The sequence below is a fragment of the Ursus maritimus genome, unplaced genomic scaffold, assembly GCF_017311325.1.
Source record: "Ursus maritimus isolate PB19 unplaced genomic scaffold, ASM1731132v1 scaffold_24, whole genome shotgun sequence".
NCBI lineage: Eukaryota > Metazoa > Chordata > Mammalia > Carnivora > Ursidae > Ursus > Ursus maritimus.
Window position 1 is genome coordinate 1,971,238 of NW_024424897.1, and position 17,815 is coordinate 1,989,052.

General features: G+C 55.9%; 1 protein-coding gene across 4 annotated transcripts in view; it reads right to left on the reverse strand.

Annotated features, from left to right (window-relative positions):
• Positions 1-17,815, reverse strand: part of RPTOR (regulatory associated protein of MTOR complex 1) — a 338,061-nt gene that overhangs the window by 60,138 nt on the left and 260,108 nt on the right. For all 4 annotated transcript variants that reach the window (XM_040640059.1, XM_040640061.1, XM_040640057.1 and 1 more), the window contains exons 14-17: positions 7,426-7,500; positions 4,333-4,398; positions 3,857-4,048; positions 3,434-3,574 (exon numbers count right to left, since the gene is read on the reverse strand). In XM_040640059.1, coding sequence (XP_040495993.1) covers positions 3,434-3,574; positions 3,857-4,048; positions 4,333-4,398; positions 7,426-7,500 — 474 coding nt within the window. The remainder of the gene's footprint in view (positions 1-3,433; positions 3,575-3,856; positions 4,049-4,332; positions 4,399-7,425; positions 7,501-17,815) is intronic.

Genomic DNA, 17,815 nt, shown 5'->3' on the forward strand with positions numbered 1-17,815 from the left:
AGACGCCTCCCTGAGTGCCCCACGTTTGTCCAGGGCTCCCCCAGAGTCACACTCCACCTTCGCCCTGCTTTCCCTCCCTCAGAGCACGGTCGCCCCCTGCCATGTCACACATGGATCTGTTCAGTCTCCAGCCCGCCCCACCTCCAGGTGCAAGCTCTGGGGAGAAGAGCCAGTTCAGTTCCCTGCTGGGTCATCACAGCCTGGCCACCCAAGGCCCAGCACACCGGTGCCTAACGAGTATAAGCCGAATGAACGGAGCCTCTCCCTTCTCATACATTCTAATCCTTAGCCTGGGGCTCACTTTACGGAGCTGTCACAGGATTCAGGGACATCACGCCTGGGCACCTGAACTGCCCCAAGGGAAGTCCGGCTAATGCTCATTTGGTTGCGCGGAAGGTCGGACCACGTCCTGGGGGCCTCCCAAGGCCTCCTGCTTCCTCTTGCCACCTCCTTGCTTCCTCCCCTGAGGGCCGTCCTCGCCGCATGTCTCCAACGACAAATTACTGGCTGACCTCTGGGGGCCCATGGTCACGGTGTGTCAGCCTCGGCCCCATAACGACAGTAAGACAGAGCAGTGTTCAGGGAGCATGTTCACTCCAACATTACACCCTCCAGGCTCGCGTCCGGGAGAAGGTGCTCTGGCCCGGGCAGCTTGTCCCCCTTTATCTCTAACAGGGACCTGCGTCTTGGGGCACCGATGGGGAAACAGCCTCTGAGGCTTTTCAACAGTCTTGTGCTGGGTCAGACGTGCAGGCAAGGGAGGTGGACGCTGGGGGCTGGTCCTCTGTGGGGCTGTGGTTACAACTACAAACAAAACTAAAAACACAGGGCTGCTAAGGCGGACGGTGGCGAGGAAGCCGGGAGCGCGGACCTGTGGCTGGATGGGTGACATACTTGCACCCCCCGCCTGGCCCTTCAGAGGAGGAGGGGGCGCTGGCGGACTGGACATGCTGCACTTTGTCCTTCACGACAGGTTCACGACCAGAGTGATCTGGGAGGCGACACTCTGCTATCAAACGCCTCGTCTAGGAAAGGATACGCGCTATGATAAACGGAAGTCTGCTCGTCCATATCGAATGCACGTGACTTTATGAAAATCCCGCCACACATCCCTGTGTCTCTCCTGTGCTGCAAGCAGGAGCGTACCAGTGGCTGGCGGCCCACATGACCACTGCCCTAGCCGCAGGTCACAGCCAGTGACCCTGACCGGGGCCCCGAGCGGGGTCTCCCGGACCAGCAGGATGGGCCCGTACTCCCTCAGGGTGCCGTGCGCCATGCCAGTCCTGCCGCGTGGCTCTGGACAAGGAGAGAACCAAGCAGCCGGCGGCGTGGGGGTTCTGCAGACAATGAGGGGCCCTGTTCTGAGCCGGCGCCACCCCCTCCTCAAGGCCTTCCCCGCCGTCCCCGCCCAGCCTGCGTCGTCTCTGTAACTGCTGCCCTCCTCCCCAAACCTCTGTGCCCCCACGTTCCCATAGCAAACATCGCCTTGTTGACTTACTTCATAGATCTGCTGGGGGCTGTCTCTCTCCCCTGTCAGAGCGAAAACTTCCTGAACGCGGGGCAGGGTCCCAAGGCCTCCCCTAGTACCTGGAGTGAGGCACTCAAGCATTTGCTAGAAGAATGAAGTTCTTCATTGCTGTGAGTGCAGGCACGGCCCTCGCACACAGGGCCTAGAGACGATGAGCCACCGCCCTCCCCCTCATCCCCTCGCTGCCCCTCGTGCCACTCGCTGCCACAGCCACCCGAACGGCAAGCAGCCCCCGGGCACACCACGGTCCCTCATACCCCTGGGCCTCCTCACATACTCCGCCTGCCCTACTTGCTCTCTCTGCCCCTCATGTCCCTGGGTCCCGGATGCTCAGGGACGAGCTCCCACCTGGGGAAGCCTTCCTCACCCCACTTCCCCGGCGAGGCAGGGTATGCGCCACTCTGACCTGTTCCAGAGAGCTCTGCACCCACCTCGGAGGGCCTGCATATTTACGGGCACTCTCTAGCCCCACTGCTCGTTCCCGTGTCTGCCCCTCGAAGGCAGGCTCGTCGTCCACTCTGCACACCAGGGCCTGGCACGCACGAGCTTGCACGCTGAGCCCAGGATGCGGGAGCACGTGGGAAGAAGAGCCGTCCTCCGCCTCCAGATGGGGCACACCCCTCATCGGTGGGTTGGGCTCGGACATGCAGCCACCCCCCTGGGATGCAGCCCCCAGGCGAGGCAGACAGCAACGTGTCCTCAGGAGAGACCTGGCTACACCTGGCACAGCGAGTAGAGTTCAGCCAGGACCGGGACCCCAGGGGCCACATCAAGGTACTCGGGGATGTGCTCGAAAGCACAGCAGGCCCAGGCATTCCCATGGCTTTGCTGGCCACTGTCCTGACACTGGAAACTGAAAGGGACATTCTTCCAATTTTTATTAACGTTATTTTTAAGATTTTCTGGAAAGAAGGAAAAAAGCGTTCCTTCTTTAAAAGGGATTTTAATGGACAATTAAAGAAACCACTACTTTGCTGCTCTGATCAGCGGCTCCGAGGAGAGGTGCTTTGCTGGCGGGGCTGCAGGAAAGGAGCCTGTAATCGAGAACGCGCAGCCCAGTAAAACAGGGTTGACGTCAGGGCCGCGTGTCACGGTCCTAGTGGGATACTAGGTAATCGGCACATGAGCAACGGGCTAACCACCCCCTGAAGGGAACGCGAGACAGACTGAGTCCTCCCCTGTGTCGAGTCTGGCTGACATGAACTTGCCCACACTGTGTCCCTCCCAGGAAATCCAGTGGGGTCCAAATGTGCAGAAGGCCCCAGGCCACACCCCGGCCTCCCTCTCCCCGTGCGGTGGTCTCGGCCCGGCACCTGCTCGGTGCCGTGTGAACGCGTGCCGCCCACGGGAAAACCGGCTCTGCTGCACGGGCAGCCTTCCAAGCTCGCAGAAAGCCTCGCGGGTCCCGGGGCGCCTCTGCCTGGGGGCGGGGGGCGGGGGGCATCTAGCGGACGGGAATCCGTGACATTGCTACATCTGAACAGACAAGTAAACGTTTTCAACTTTATCAAAGTGTTTCGTTCAGCCGCTGACAAACACGGGGGCGGGGAGGGGAATACACTACACAAACCTTTCCGTCTGTCTGTGGGTGTCTACTGCTCTTTTGAGTCTCCATCATGTGTGTAAGTGTTGCTCCCAGGCAGGAAGGAGCCTATTCTACAAGCTGCCGGGAGGCGCAGCCCTGTTAAATGCCTTTAAATGAAGCAAACACACGAGTATCTGGTGAAGAAACGCATTTTGTAGAGAATTAAACAAACATTTAAAGGTCTGCTCTCTAAAGGGTGCGCGCCAGTGGGAGATGAGGGCTCGCGGCTGCGGTCAGGGTCGCTGGCTCAGACCCCCGGGCGCCGCGGGAGACCGGCCGCGAGGCACTCGGCGGCTGCCTGCAGACCTGGGGCCACACACCTTGCGGACCACGGGGCTCCCGTCATTGATCAGTTGGGCCAGCATCATGGCCACGTTGTGGTCGATGGTGGTCGAGTGGTCGGTCCTCTCTGCAGAGTTGCCCACAAACGTGCCAAGGGCGAAGACCGCTGCACAGCGCACCTGCAAGATGGGCCGGGTCGCGGTCAGGCCAGAGTGGGCGGCTGGGGTCCAACCCCTGCACGGTACCACTTGCCCTGACAGGGCAGCAGGGGCTGGAGAAGCAGCAACGCAGCAAACCGGGCACGGAGTGAGCCACCAGGGAGTGAGGGACCCGGGAGCCAGGCTGTGCGGCATGGTCTCCGGCCCTCTCCAGGTCACCCTTCCTCTGCACGTGGCGCCTGGGCTGGCTGGCTGGCACCCTGGCCTCAGCTGGCCTGGACACACTGGCGGTGGCGGGCTCACCTCAGGGATGGGGTCAGAGAGGAGGCTGCACAGTTTCTCGTGTGCGCTGTCCCTCACGCCACACCACCTGGCCGAGTCAAAGTTCTGCCAGATGCGTCCCAGGCAGATGGCCACCCACTGGCGCAGCAGGGGGTGGGGATCGTTGAGCTGCTCCAGGCAGATGGCGATCAAGTTTCCCTGGAGGCAGGCTTCCTGCGAGAGGGCAGACAACACCCGGAGGTCACCCCCGGCAGGGATCACAGCCTCGTGGCTCGGGGATACTCCACACTGCAACTTACGTTCAGTTTTCCTTATTCCGGATCCCACCGACCTCAACTTACCCTGCCAACAGCGGGCTACACAAAAGCCCCCGCCCCCTCCACGGTGCCCCCTTCCGAGGGAGACTGTCTCACAGACATTCAGATGGAACGGGGCAGCTGGGCCAGGCCCCTGCAGTGCCCAGGAGGCCCTGGGGGGGGGGTGGCCATGACACTCACCTGTCCGGTGTTGTAGCTGTTGACAATCACGGCGAGGATGAAAGCCGTCATGGTCCGGTGCTCAGCCTGGAAGACAGAAGTCGGCCTGGTTTTGCTCTCTCCCCACGGTGGAGGCCCACCCTTCCCCGAGCACAGCAGAGCTACCCTTTCTGAGCCTTTGTGCTGAGCCTGGTGCGCGGTCAGCTCTGCTGCCTTTCGACTGGAGTCTACAGACAAGAAAAGCCCTGTGAAGAGGCTCCGGCGGCTTCAGGCTTCCAGCCAGCCTCTGAGCTCAGGTTCCCTGAGGTGCGGATGCCACAGGCCGGGACACGTCCGACCGCTCACCCCTCACCCTTGTTCAAGCCTGTGGAAGCACGCTGCTCTCCCTGAGTGCGCTGGCGGGAGACACGGGAACCCTGCATCCTAACTCAGTTCCCGGCCTTCTCCTTCCCGGTCTTCCATCGCGTGGGTCGTCTCCATCCTGCCCCTTCCTCTGTGGCCCTCCTGCCAGGGGGACCAGCCAGCCTATTTCGATGGTTTCACGGGGCCCAATGTGTTTAATGTGCACCTTGAGCGGAGTCTGAAATCGGTCCTTCTCGCTCTCACCCTCAGAATTGTCAAGGCCACTGCGGTGCCGATCCCGGCCTTCCTCTTCCAGCCTTAACCCTTCAGGGTCATGACAGCTGTTGTCTGTTCCCACAACCGACACGTTTGCTGACGCAGTCTTGTGCTGCTGCCAGCGTCCCCGTGGGTTCGATTCCCGCGTGAAGCGTGGTCTTCGTAAGCGTCAGCCCTGGGGGTCCGAATGTGGTGGGCTTGGAGTCTCTGACTACGTGTCCTGAATGGCACGTGAGGTGGCGGAGGGTCCCGGGGTGACAGTCCGTTTCCTCTAGCCCCAGCGTCCATCATCCGCGGAAGCCATCCGCTTCTGTGCAAAGGCCCTCTTCTGTTCTGGTTACTTTTAAGATTTTCCCTTTTGCTCTGAGATGTTCTACTTCCATCAGGATGAGTCTCTGTCTGGATCTGTTTTTATTTAGCCTTTACAAGATTCACTGTGCTTTTTAAAACTGAAAACTCATTCCTTTCTTCATACGGGGAAAATTCTCAGCTGTGGGCGTGCTCGCGTCCTGCTTCTCCCCAGTGCCCTGACGGCGCACTCTGGCCTCGGGCTGGGAGCACTGGGACCCCTCCTCACAGGCCTCTGGGCCTCCTTCATGCCTTCTGTTGGCTCCGTTCCGTGTGACTTCTCCGCGAATTCTCTCTCACGGTGCTGGTCTGTGGTCACTCCGTCCACGGAGCTTTGAGCGGCAGTGACTGCGTCGTCCGCTAGAGGATCTCCCCTCGAATCTGCCTACTTACCAAGAGAATCTAGTTGGTCATTTTTTTTTAAGATTTTATTTATTTGACAGAGAGACAGCAAGAGAGGGAGAGCACAAGCAGGGGGAGAGGCAAAGGGTCGGGAGAAGCAGACTCCCCGCTGAGCAGAGAGCCCCACATGGGGCTCGATCCCAGGACCTGGGATCACGACCCGAGCTGAAGGCAGACACTCCACTGACTGAGCCCCCCAGGCGCCCCACTAGTTGGTCATTTTTGAGGATGAGTAAAAAGGAAAGAATAGATCATTTTCTTCTAACAGGGACAAAAGTACTTCTGAGGAAACAACACAATGGTGTATTTCTGGACATAACTAAATTGTTTCCCTCACTCGTCTCACACACACTTACACATACGGTTGTATAGTCTTTTTCAGAGAGCTCTGTTACTTCCAGTTCTCGGGGCTGACCTCCCGTTTGCCGGCTCTGCCGCTCTCCTCCCTGCTGGCTCGCTCGCCTGGGCTGAGGGTCTCAGGCTCTGGGCTGTGCAAGTGCCGGTGGAAAGTTCTGCCTTTGCTTCCCGGCCCCTGAAGATCGGGCTGCTGTCTCAGCCCGGACGTGGACACCTGGGAGCGGCGTTTCTGAGCCCTTCCCACGGCTGGGCTGGGGCAGGCCTCGTAGCCTCCCGGCTATCAGTAGGGGTCTGTTCCTGAGCTGCTGCCGCTCAGGCCCCATCCTGGGTGCAGACACGGGTCTGCTGGGCAGGGGACCCCAGGGTTGGTGCTCCCTTCCCACCGTGGCTCTCCTTGGACTCCTTGCTTCAGTTTTTGGCATCTGGCAATCTTCTCTTTCGAATTTCACTATGGGCTCAAAACGTCAATGTGTCTGCAGCCGAAGTGGGGCCCACCCGTGCCGGCTCGGCTCACCGCTCAGCCATGATCACCACGCAGGGTCCTTTTCCATTCGGTTGACCGTATTCTCGCTCACCCGAAAAGCAGGGAAGCAGCTATGTGCAGTCTTGTGGAGTGCCAACTTTCGTGCCTAGGACGACGCTCCATTATCACACTTACGTCAAACCCGCGGGCACTATTCGCCTTTTATGTAACAATCCTGTTTTTAATGTCTTCTGGATTTTCTGTGGTAATCAGCATTAACACCAAGACTGTGAAAATGAGCTCTGACACTTTAAATATGCTGGCAAAACTCAGTCATATCCAGGAGCGACTCAGGACATCTGTTTTGTTCTCTCTGCCATGCTAAGAACTGCAGGGAGGGGATCTAGGGAGTAATTACAACACATTTGTAGGAGCCGCTGTAAGTGCTGCCCCTAGATGACTATTGTGGAAGCGCTTTAATAAAACAAAATAATTTGAAACTTAAACATTCACTCTCTTCTTTCTTGCCCTCGTTCCCTTCCTTCCTGATTCATAAGGCACATCAGCAACTTGTCCTGTTCCAGAACCTTCACTAGGCATGTGAGCTGTCATATCATAGACGTGCAAGTACTCATTAATCTAATTCTGTTGCCAGGATGTGAGAGAGAGTGGATTCCACTCTCCTGCAAAGACACGCCAAAAAAACAGACGAATGTAAACAAGGGAACCCACCAGCTCAGAGGCAGAGAGGAAGCAGCTCTGCAGTCAGGTGCCCCTAAGCAAAGGCACATCGCCTGCCCACACCCCGACGTGGCCCCCCACCCGCAGGGAGCCCCTCGCCACAGGAACCCCAGAGCGTGACACACGAGCAGAGACAAATGACACAGATCTCGAGACGGTCCAAGGAGAAGTGAGGGTCGTCTTACTGGCATGTAAGGGTCTGCCAAGACCGACAGGAAGTATTTGTGACCGTTGTCCTTCACCAGGTCAGCTTGGCACGACTGGGGAGAGAAAGAGACAGGGAGAAACCGTGAGTGCAGGTACCCGGAGGGGCTCCTCGCTTCCTGGGATGTGCGAATAATGGACGTGCAGTGACTGCTTCACGCCTTCAGGATTTCCTCAAGTCCAGGGCTCGTTTGGAAGAACAGCTACAATGCAGACACACCGTCCTTGGCTGCGGGACAGGGGCGGCACCTCACGCACGCTCAGCAGTGCGGCAGCTCGAAGACGTTCCCCGAACACCTCCTGGCACCCACTGGGAGGGGGTCCGGGCCGTGGGACCGGCCCCCCTGAAGGCCCCCTCCACCTCTGTGGCCCGCGCCCACACCCTCCCTTCAACATTCCCTTCCTCCCGCCCTCCAAGGGGGAGGCACCCAACACGCAACCCTCCCTGGTTTCTGCAGACTCCAGTCCCTGCCGAAGCTTTCCTTAGGGTTTTGCTTAGACTTACAAAACCCTGGAAAAGGATAATCTGTGTGAGTACAGTCGTTGTGGACCGTTTGTGCCACATGTTTCAACAGGTGCTTCCTGGAGTAGAGGCCCAACTCCTTACCCCAAAGGAAGAGCCCTGAGGTGGGGCGTATAAGTGAACGGTCAGGTGTGCGGCTCTTCCCGACTCTCCAGGCCACGCTATACCAGCACGCACCTGCATGGCTGTGGGTTCGTGAGCTCAGCACACGGCTCGGCCCTGGACACAGACATGACCCACGCCGTGCCCACAGTCTCTGGAAGAGACAACTGTGTGTGCATGATGGCACAGCAGGGAGACCCCGGGCACGTGGGGGCTCAGGGAAAGGAGGGGGGCGCCTACACTGAGGGACAGCTGGGATCTTCTGCAGACTTGGGATGGAGGTGAAGGTGAGCCTATGCTGTGGGATGCGGGATGCAGGTGGCACGGGGCTTCAGATGCTGTGTGGAGGCCCTGAGGAGGCCTGCAGGCGCTGGAACCTGGGACGGTCGAGGCAGTGGGTCTGCGGGACTGCAGTGGAGGGTGAGCCGGACTGGAGGGGGGTGGCAGGTGCAGCAAGGGCAGAGGGGATGGGGATGACCCCGAGAGGCGAGGAAGACTGTACTGGCAGGATCGGAAGCAGGAGGTGGTGGGAGGCCCAACTACCTGGCAAGATCACTGAAGAGGTGGGGAGCCAGTCACAGGCCCTCCGAGGAGGAGGAGTTCTATTTGGGGGCCGATGCGTTTGAGGTTCCTCTGAGACTCGAGCAGAGCCGTCAGGAGGAAGGGTGCACGTACGCACTCCCAATAGCGGAGTGTGATCCAAGCTGACCTTCTAGATTGGAAGCCACACTCGCATTGGGTGGGAACCCAGCAACACAGAGGGGGAAGAGGGTGCTCTGGGCCATGGAGGACGGGGCCCTGGAGGACACAGGAAACAGGTGCTCGGGACTGAGGAGTCGGAATCCTGGAGAAGGGAGCCTGGCTCGGAGGCGGTGGCCATGTTACCAGAAGCCCTGATGTCACACCAGGCTGGCAGGTTTGGAGGCATTTTGCAAGTGCTGGTACTTCGAGGGGCTCAGAGGATGATGCCTTGGACACTCAGGGTTCAGGGGCACAGCGCCGAGAGAACGGTTTCTGTTTGCGCGGAGGAGAGGAAAAGGCAGAACTGGAAACAAGCAGGTGGGTCTCATACCAGCCTGTCCCTCTCGCTAGCTGTTGGGACCCCAGTTTAGACTCTGCTCGACTTGTGGGGTCGAAGGTAAGCACGCAGCACATCCAAGAGCATCTGAGAGTGACACACGCATCCGAGATGCTCTTATTCTGGAGGGAGGGACCCTTGGAACGTGGGTTCAGTGTTACACGGGCTCCTGGACTGACATCCAGAAAAACTGATTAGTGGCATCTGGGGTAACACGTCCAAAGAGATGATGAATTTCAACTGCTCCCTCCAGAGGACAAAGGCCATTAAAGAAGAAGTAAGCTTCTGACAACAAAGGGAGAAGGGCCGCGTGCTCCCCCTCCACGGGCGTGGGGCTGTCTCCCACGTGCAGCCCCCCCAGCTCTGCAGACAGAGCCCCCCCCCCCCGGCCCCGCGCCTCCTCCACACCGTCTGCTTCTCGGGGGCTGATAATCAGGTGTTTCTGCCTCGCACCAGTAAACCGACAGGGCGCCACCGACCCGGCCGTGTAAGTGGGAGCTAAGCAGGGTGGGGTGCGGGTCAGGAAGCATGGGCGCCCGGGACTCAGGTCAGGAGGCTGATTCCCGCAGAGCCAGGAAGCCAATCAAGTGCGAGTTTCCAAGTAATCCCGCGGGGACGCCCTGCTCTGAACGAAGGCGGTGACAGAAGATCTAAGAAGGCATCAACATGATGTCCTCTCGGTAGAGACGACGTCCAGAGGGGACCGGGAGAGAGCAGTGCCAGCGCCCCTGGGAACAGCAGCCTGGTGCCCGATTCCGAGAACAAAGGCCCCTTTCTTTATTTAAACCAGAGGTTCGACAAGTCAGATCGAGGCCCACGCGTCCCAGCGAAGCTCCTGCAGCACGCCTCATCATAGTAGCACGGGGCCGCTACTTCCACCCGACTCACTCCGAACCAAGGCGTGTGCGTCAGAGTGCCTTCGGTGCAGAGCCCGCTCTGATGAGGAGGTCGTGCCAGGAGGGGCCGCACGAGCGCCGTCTCTGCGGGCCTGCCTGCCCTTCCAGCCTCAGCCGGAGTCGCTTACCAACTGGCTTAGAGCTTGCTCAGATTTTCACCAGCTCGGCTGTCCCATCCCTGCCCTCTGTCCACACCGCAGGCAGGGACCTGGGACACGCGTACCCTGGCCAAGTGCCGCATCAGAAGGAAGGGAACTACAGAGGCACAGAAATGCAGTGCACAGACACACACTTCCCACGAGCTCCGGGGAGCGCCTTCCGCGGGGCGTCGGGGGCTCTGGCAGCCAAGAAGCCTCGGCGACAGCTGCGTCCCCCACAACTAGCTGCAGGTATGACAGATTAGGGCCGGAGGAAAGGCAAGGGCATGAATACAAAATGGTCTTTCCTAAATAGGCCCCTGTCCCACCACATGTTAAAACCAGCTCTGACGTGCTTCTAATTCCCTGCTACGGCTCTGGTTCTTGTCTCTCGGAACTTCAGGGAATTGTGCTTTTAAAACGAGGGACAGGGAGGTGAGGAAGTGAAGTGCAGAGGGGGAAGGGAGCACAGATTTCACTGTGGCACCGACCGAAGACGCAGTGTGCAGACAGATACCAGGACAGAGCAGAGAGCAGGAGGGATGGTTTCTGCGAGGCTCAGTTCACGAGGCCAGGCCCATGGCAGAACCTGGCAGAACACACTTCCTTCTCCTCCACGCGACGACAGTCTGTTACGGGGGGGCTGGGACGTTGGTGGGACAGTCCTGAGTACCAGTGAGCACGGCCGCTCGTGACCTACTGTGAACTCGGAGAAACTCACACAGTGGGAGAGTCATGTTTCCCGTCGTGTGATTCCCAGAGTTCAGATCTCAATGAGAGAAAAGGAGACCCTGAGTGGGCTGCGGGGTGGCTGTTCCCAGAGTGATGGGTGCCAGCGGAGATGGCAGGATGGTGTCGAGATGTGCACGCACCCAGTTTTAGCAACAGTGTGAGGTCAAAACCAGCAGTGCCTGAGAAAACGAGACCAGGGCAGGATTTCCGCTTAATGGTCACAAGAGCTCACGGCCCCTCACAAATTCCGCAGCAAGTTCACTGGGCACGTCCACTTTCCTCCACACGCCTCAGGTCCTGGCGTGATGGACTTCCCACCCACCAAGTGCAGAAGATACTTAAAATATTCACAGCGCCTGGACAGTGCAGTCGGAGAAGGTCGCAACCCTTAATCTCGGGGTGGTGAGTTCGAGCCCCACGTTGGGCGTAGAGATGACTTAAAACAATAAATGAACATTAAAAAAACATTCTCGCATCAGACGCTCTCGTGTCAAAAGTAAGCTTCGGAATGAAAACACACCACGGATGTTGTGAATAACCGGGATCAATGGGAAAATCACTGGCACGTACGGATGCTTTTATGCGTTCAATCTACTTTTTCGTACGCGTTCCAAAACTAGTAAGTATATTTAAAAGTTCAAGGATCGAAATGCTACAGAAAGGCACCGATGGGGAAGGCGGCTTCTCGCCTCTGTCCCTGCAGGGCTGCCGAGGCGGCACGATTACACCTGAACGTGGAAAAGTGACATCGGGATATAAAAGGAAAATAAATGTTAAATAAAATGCAAGTTAAAGCCCCCCTCCACCACTACTGTAAGTGCTTTGTTAGTTTCTTACTGATTCTCCTGATGTTTCTTTATGCAAACCTAAGAAACAGGAACACAGAGACTGAGCCATCCTTTTCGTAAATGAGAGGACCACTCGCTCTATGTGAGGCGACCCTGCCACGCGGAGAGCGTCCTCTCTTCACGGCAAACGCGCAGCAGCCCGTCAGGAGGAGAGCGTGGCTTGTTCAGACCCACGCAGGGAAAGCTGTAAGTTCCCGCAAGTGACACGGCCCCATCACAGGACAAATGCATTTGCAGTCTAGACACTTTGCGCCCTAGCCACACAGCCTGTGGTAAGACAGCTGAGCGCTCTCCCATCTGAGAGGTGAAAACCCATATTCGGCGCCGTCCTACTGTGCACATCCCTTAGCACGGAAAGGACTGAGCACCTCCCCTACGCGTAAATAAGGGCCATTTGTATTTCTCTTTCTGGGAACTGCTAGATCATTCCCATCTTCTGACCATTTCCCTGCTGGATTGTCAGTGTTGTTTTTGAGTTCTTGGAGCTCTTCACATATCATGAAAGCTGGTCTTCCACCTGGGAGAGGAATTTTAAATACCACCCCCCATTCTTTCAGACTTTGTTCATGTATTTTCCCCCCATGCCAATGTTTTATTGCTCTGCAACCAGATCTATTAATTTTCAAAGATATCTAGACTTTAAGTCATGGTTAAAAAGGCTTTCATCACTCTAAGGTTAAAACAGAATTTACCTGGGTTTTCTTTTAGTGCTTTTATGGTTTCATTCTTTATATTTAAATAATTTTTTAAAAGTCAATTCTGGGGACACCTGGGTGGCTCAGTCGGTGAAGCGTCCGCCTTCGGCTCAGGTCATGATCCCAGGGTCCTGGGACTGAACCCCGCGTTGGGCTCCTTGCTCAACGGAGAGCCTGCCTCTCCCTCTCCCTCTGCTGCTCCCCCTGCTTGTGCTCTCTCTCTTTCTCGCTCTGTCAAATAAATACAATTTTTAAAAAAATAAAAAATAAAGTCAATTCCGGTGTTTGGGATGCACAGTTGGACAGCTAGCTACCCTAACACCAGAAATTCAGGAGCCCGTCATGCTTACTGAGCGGATATGAGCTGCTGACTCGACACTGCACAACACCCTGTGTACTCCGAGGCCCGTCTCTGCTGTGCCCGTTTGTCAGCCTGTCTGTCCGTGATCCAGCCCCACAACGCTTTTTATTCCTGAGGCTTTGTTGTAAGTTCTGATATCTGGCAGGTTAGTTCCTCGCCATTTTCGTTCCTATTCAGAGTCTCCCTGGCGATTTCTATTTATTTCTCCATAGGAAGCATAGAGCATGTCAGTCTATTTCTAGAAAAGAGGGAGGGAAAAAAGAGCCTGCTGGTAGTTTTATTGGGATTGTATTAAAGTATTAAAGTTTAAATTAATTTAGGGAACACTGACATACTGCTGACGACAAGTCCTTCTGTAAATAAACAGCGTACGTTTTTATTTGTTCTGGTGGATTTCTGTGTTCTTCGCGCTGCTTTACAGTCTTCTTCTCAGAGTGTTTTCACGTCTCAGGTCAGGTCTATGCCCAGATTTAGGGCTCTCTTGTCCATGGGGTGCACGTATCTTCACTGGTTGTTCCTGTGATTTCTGTTCGTTTATCGTGAGTCCCCCTTCCTCTAACATCTCTCATTAGCAGCCTGGCACTGACTGCCCTGGCACTTCCAGGGGCATCGAGTGCCAACCGTAGTGGTTTGCTCCTACTCTTCTAGTTTCTGTGCCTTTACTTTTGGGCTCTGTCTGTTAGCGGAGAGTGACTGTGGCTTCCCATTCTCGCTTGTTGCTCTCAGTGTCTCCCCACTAAGTCCGACGCTGGCTTCTGGGCTTAAATGTTAGAGGAGCAGCTGATGACGCGATCGTATTGTGCAGTTTTCTCCCCTCACGAGAAGATCGACGTCGGCCTTCTTCTACTGAGCAATGTCATCACCGTGACGGCTCGGCTTCTTGGGGGCTGATGTGGAACCAACCCCCACCCCAGGAGAAGCCCGTTCGGCAGCGCGCTGCTGTCCCTTCCATGTTCTGCTGGGTTATTTCCAAACACAGTATGGATGCAATGCGGTTTGCCTTTTTGTGTGACCTTTTCCCATTTTGTGTGTGGTGATGTATATAAAACATAAAATTTACCATTTTATCGTTATGTAAAGCATATGGCTTGGTGGCATTAAGGACATTCACACGGTTGTGCTTTTTAGGTTCTCCCATCAATGTTATAGTTGTCCCATAAACAGAACGGTGACGTTTGCCTTCATTTCACTGCTCTGGAGGGTTAGACGCTGCTGGAGCTTTCTGCCCCGGGAGCGCCGGGTGCGGTGGGTTCTGCCAAACGCCCTTCCCTGTTCCTTCTAGGGAAACAGGTGTGTCTGAGCCTTCTACTTCTTCTGGAGTCCATTTGATAAGTTGTATTTTCTGGAAATACAAGTTTGCTATATTCAAGTTATCGTTGCATTTTCAGAGAAGTGCAAAATAATCTCACGAACAACGTGTCCTCCTTCCTGTAGCTCTTCCTCACTGGTCCCAGTCCTGACCAAGCTTTGTCCTCTCCATCAGGTGAGCTGATTCTTCCCCAGTGAAACGGCTTTTTATTTACTGTTGAATTTTTGTATTTTTGCTTGCGAACTTGGAGAAAGTCCTTCTTGGATCTTTATCGAGCAGCCTTTCTCTGCATGCCTGGAGCTCCTGGGTTCCAGTGCCGTCCTAGCTGGTGGCTTACCCACTCTGCTTCTCTGTCGGGGGACGCAGGGAGTGAAGGTTGCCAAGGCTTCTCTGAATGTGGCTTTAGCTATATTCCATGGGTCGGAGGTGCAGTATTTTCATTATCTGTACTTTTGGAAACTACAACTTTGTTTTGTATTTTTCCTTTGACCCAAGATCGAAGGCAATTGTTTAAAAAAAATTTTTTTTTCTAGTTGGAAGGCCCACTTCGTTTTCTGATACTGTTATTCACCTCTGGTCCTACTATGCACAACGTCTGTAGTATTTCTACTTTTTGGAAATTCTTCAAGTTTCTTTTGTGGCCTAATATATGGTCAGATCTTGTACACAGAAATAGCGTTTATAACCAGCACACAGCGTTCCGTGCGTGTGGTCTGCCTTACTTGGAAGCCTACGTTATTCTTAACAAAAGCAGCAACAAGAGTTCCCGAATCACTGCCTCTGGGTTAGCTCTTTACACTCACCCCTGCTTTGCTACGCTCTCAGCTCTCTGAGGCCAAGGACCCTGTATGAGTACTCTTTATGGCCCCCGAATGTAGCACAGCCTGGTTCCTATCAGAGGCCCACTAAGTGTTTGCTGAATGAATAAAAAAGCCGATGTGTGCACAGAGAAGCATTATGACTCCTAATCATGGATGCTGATCACACCCTGTAACTGCTTCCAGTGTGGACGAGTCCATCCAGCCACCTGTGAAGGGAGGAGGCAACGAGCAGCCTAGCCAGGATGCCGAGGCCCAGCCTCTCCCTGCCGTGCCCTGCGGGCTTCCACCCAGACCCTGGAGCCCAGGTCACTGCCAGGTGCCACTCAGGTCCCGGGTGGCACCGGTGTCTACGCTGGTGCTTCCTGCAAGTTGCACTAACTCAGCCTTGACTTCAGGCTCCACACAGCAAAACTGTGGTTGCCCTTTTCCTGAAACACATGAGACTGGAGTCCTGCTCGCTGTGCTCTCGGGGTGCCCAGCATCCCTGTCCTCATCCTCGCTCTGATCAGCTCTGTAGAGCCAGCAATTCAGCCCAGCCTAACAATGAATCACGGGCCCCTGAGTCATTACCCAGAAAAACAGCCTCTCTCAATTGCCCTTGGCATCGGGCTGACGCTTCATGTCCTCTCACCAGGAAGTCCCCTGCAGCCTGAGTCACTGAGCCCATTCATGCTGCAACAGGGTGATCTGTCACCTCCCCACCCGCACCCAGTCCTGTCTGCCCGCAGGGGCCTGACGGCCTGATGGGGAGCAGCAGTGACAGCCCCCTGCTTCCTCCTTCTGCTTTTCATTTCACTCCTGGAAATCCAGAGCCACCTGAAAACAACGGTCTCCCTCCTGCCAGGACAGACAGACAGACTCACGACAGGGCCTTGTCCTGGGCAGATGGCCTCCAGGACCTCAGCCAGTGCTGGAAGGGGCAGCCCTGGCTCCTGTGACGTGAGGGTGGGGGATCTGCTCTCTGGCTCCTCGAGGGTGGCCCTGGATCTCCCCCAGAGCAAAGCCCACTCTGAGGGCCTCTGAAATGCAGATGCCTCATTAACCAGGATGATGGCAAGGAAGAGACCATTCTGCAGGACAATAAAAACAGCACCTCGAATCCACTTAGACAGCACCTCCTTGCTGACTACAGCTTCTCCGTGAGACGTGCAAACATGTGCTCCCTGATGCCGAGATTTCTTTTCTGCACTTTATAACCTATAGCTTGGAAATTAAGTGGACCACCGAAGCAATTCGATTATTGATACCAAAATGAGCAGGCAGGAAGGACAGGTAACATTCATCAAGCACCGACAGCAAGCCACACATGGGGCTGGGGCTTTCCTGTGGACCCGGCCTTCGCTGCCCGAGCACCTGCTGTGACAGCAAAGCCACGGGCTCGCCTGCCTGCAGGGGGGCGAGTTGCAGGGCAGGTGGCGGGTGCAGCAGGGAAACCGAGAGAGAGAGGTACACAGAATCCTGGGAATGCAAAAACAAAAAAAAACTCCAACACCAAACCTTATCAAATAAGCCTAAGCCAGTAATGAGGGAGAGAAGAAGAATGATACTCAGATTTAAAAAAAAATTAATGAAAGTGAATAAAGGAATCGTGGTTGACCTGGGACACAAAGCAGGTCATGTAACACAAATCCCAGTGAACCACAGTGACCTTCATTCCAGAGGAACGGGATGGAAGCGGAGGACGGGGTAACACCTGGAGATACCGGCAAACACACCCCAGGCAGGCAGGTGGTTGGGGTCCCATACTCGGTGATGAATCAACCTTGAGAGCAGGGATCCCTGCCGTGAGGTGACAAGAAGGCCCTTCAGCTCTGCGGTCTTCCTCCCTGAACCCATCACCCAACATCAGACATATCCTGACAGAGGGACGGCCCCAGAAACCGTCCCCAGAACTGCTGTCCCCCAAATCAGGGACGTGAGTGACAGCTCAGCCCAGAGTTGCCTGGGGAGACATGAGGACCCGACAGAGAGGAGAACCAAAGAAAGCTGAACAGAGTGTGGACTTTGGCCAATAATGACAGTGTGTCAACACGGATTCCTTAAGATGCTAACAACAGGGGAAGTGGGTGTGGGCTCTGCGGGGGCTTTCCTTACTATCTTTGGTTTTCTATAAATATAACCTGTTCTCAAAAGCAGTTTCTTAAGACAAAACCCGTAGTAACAAGGCATTCAGAGACAGAGACAGACAAGCTGCTAGCATAGGAGTGACGTCTGCCCTGGTCCCGAGCGGGCCAGCCCCTCACGGGCACCGGGCCGTCAAGACAGCAGGTTCGGGACTGCAAACTCTCTGGCCGTCCTGGTCACACTCGGATCCCGGTGACGCGAGTCATCACAGGATGGATGAGAAAGCTAAACCCGCTCATTCTGTCAATTGAGTTTTGTGTGTGAGCCTGGAGGGGGCGGTGGGAAGGGGGGGCGCAGGTGCAGGCAGAGAGGCTGGTGGCGTCAGAGCCGAGGCGCGGAGACGGGATTACTGTGCAGAGAAATCAGCATGAGTGCTGGGACAGGGCAGGGGAACTCGCACAGGCTCGGGGGGCAGAAAGAAGACCCCGCTCCTCTCTGACCCGCTTCCGCTCACAGTGCGTTCTCTCCGGGCCTCACAACAGCATCACACATACTGAAGCCCCCGTACCCCCAAATGTGGACTGACTTCCTAAGTATGGCGCAGAACGTTCCAAATTCACGGACATTGTGCCCTCGACCCCCTGGCGACTCTGTAAATAACCTGTATTAACTGTAACTTGAACTGCATAGTAACGGTGTGTGTGAAGAAACCCCAGTTAGCGGCAACCTAGCTTACAGGAATCTTTAAGTGACAAAGGATAAGGGGGGTCTGAGGGACTGACTAGAGCTACCGGCACCCTCCCGC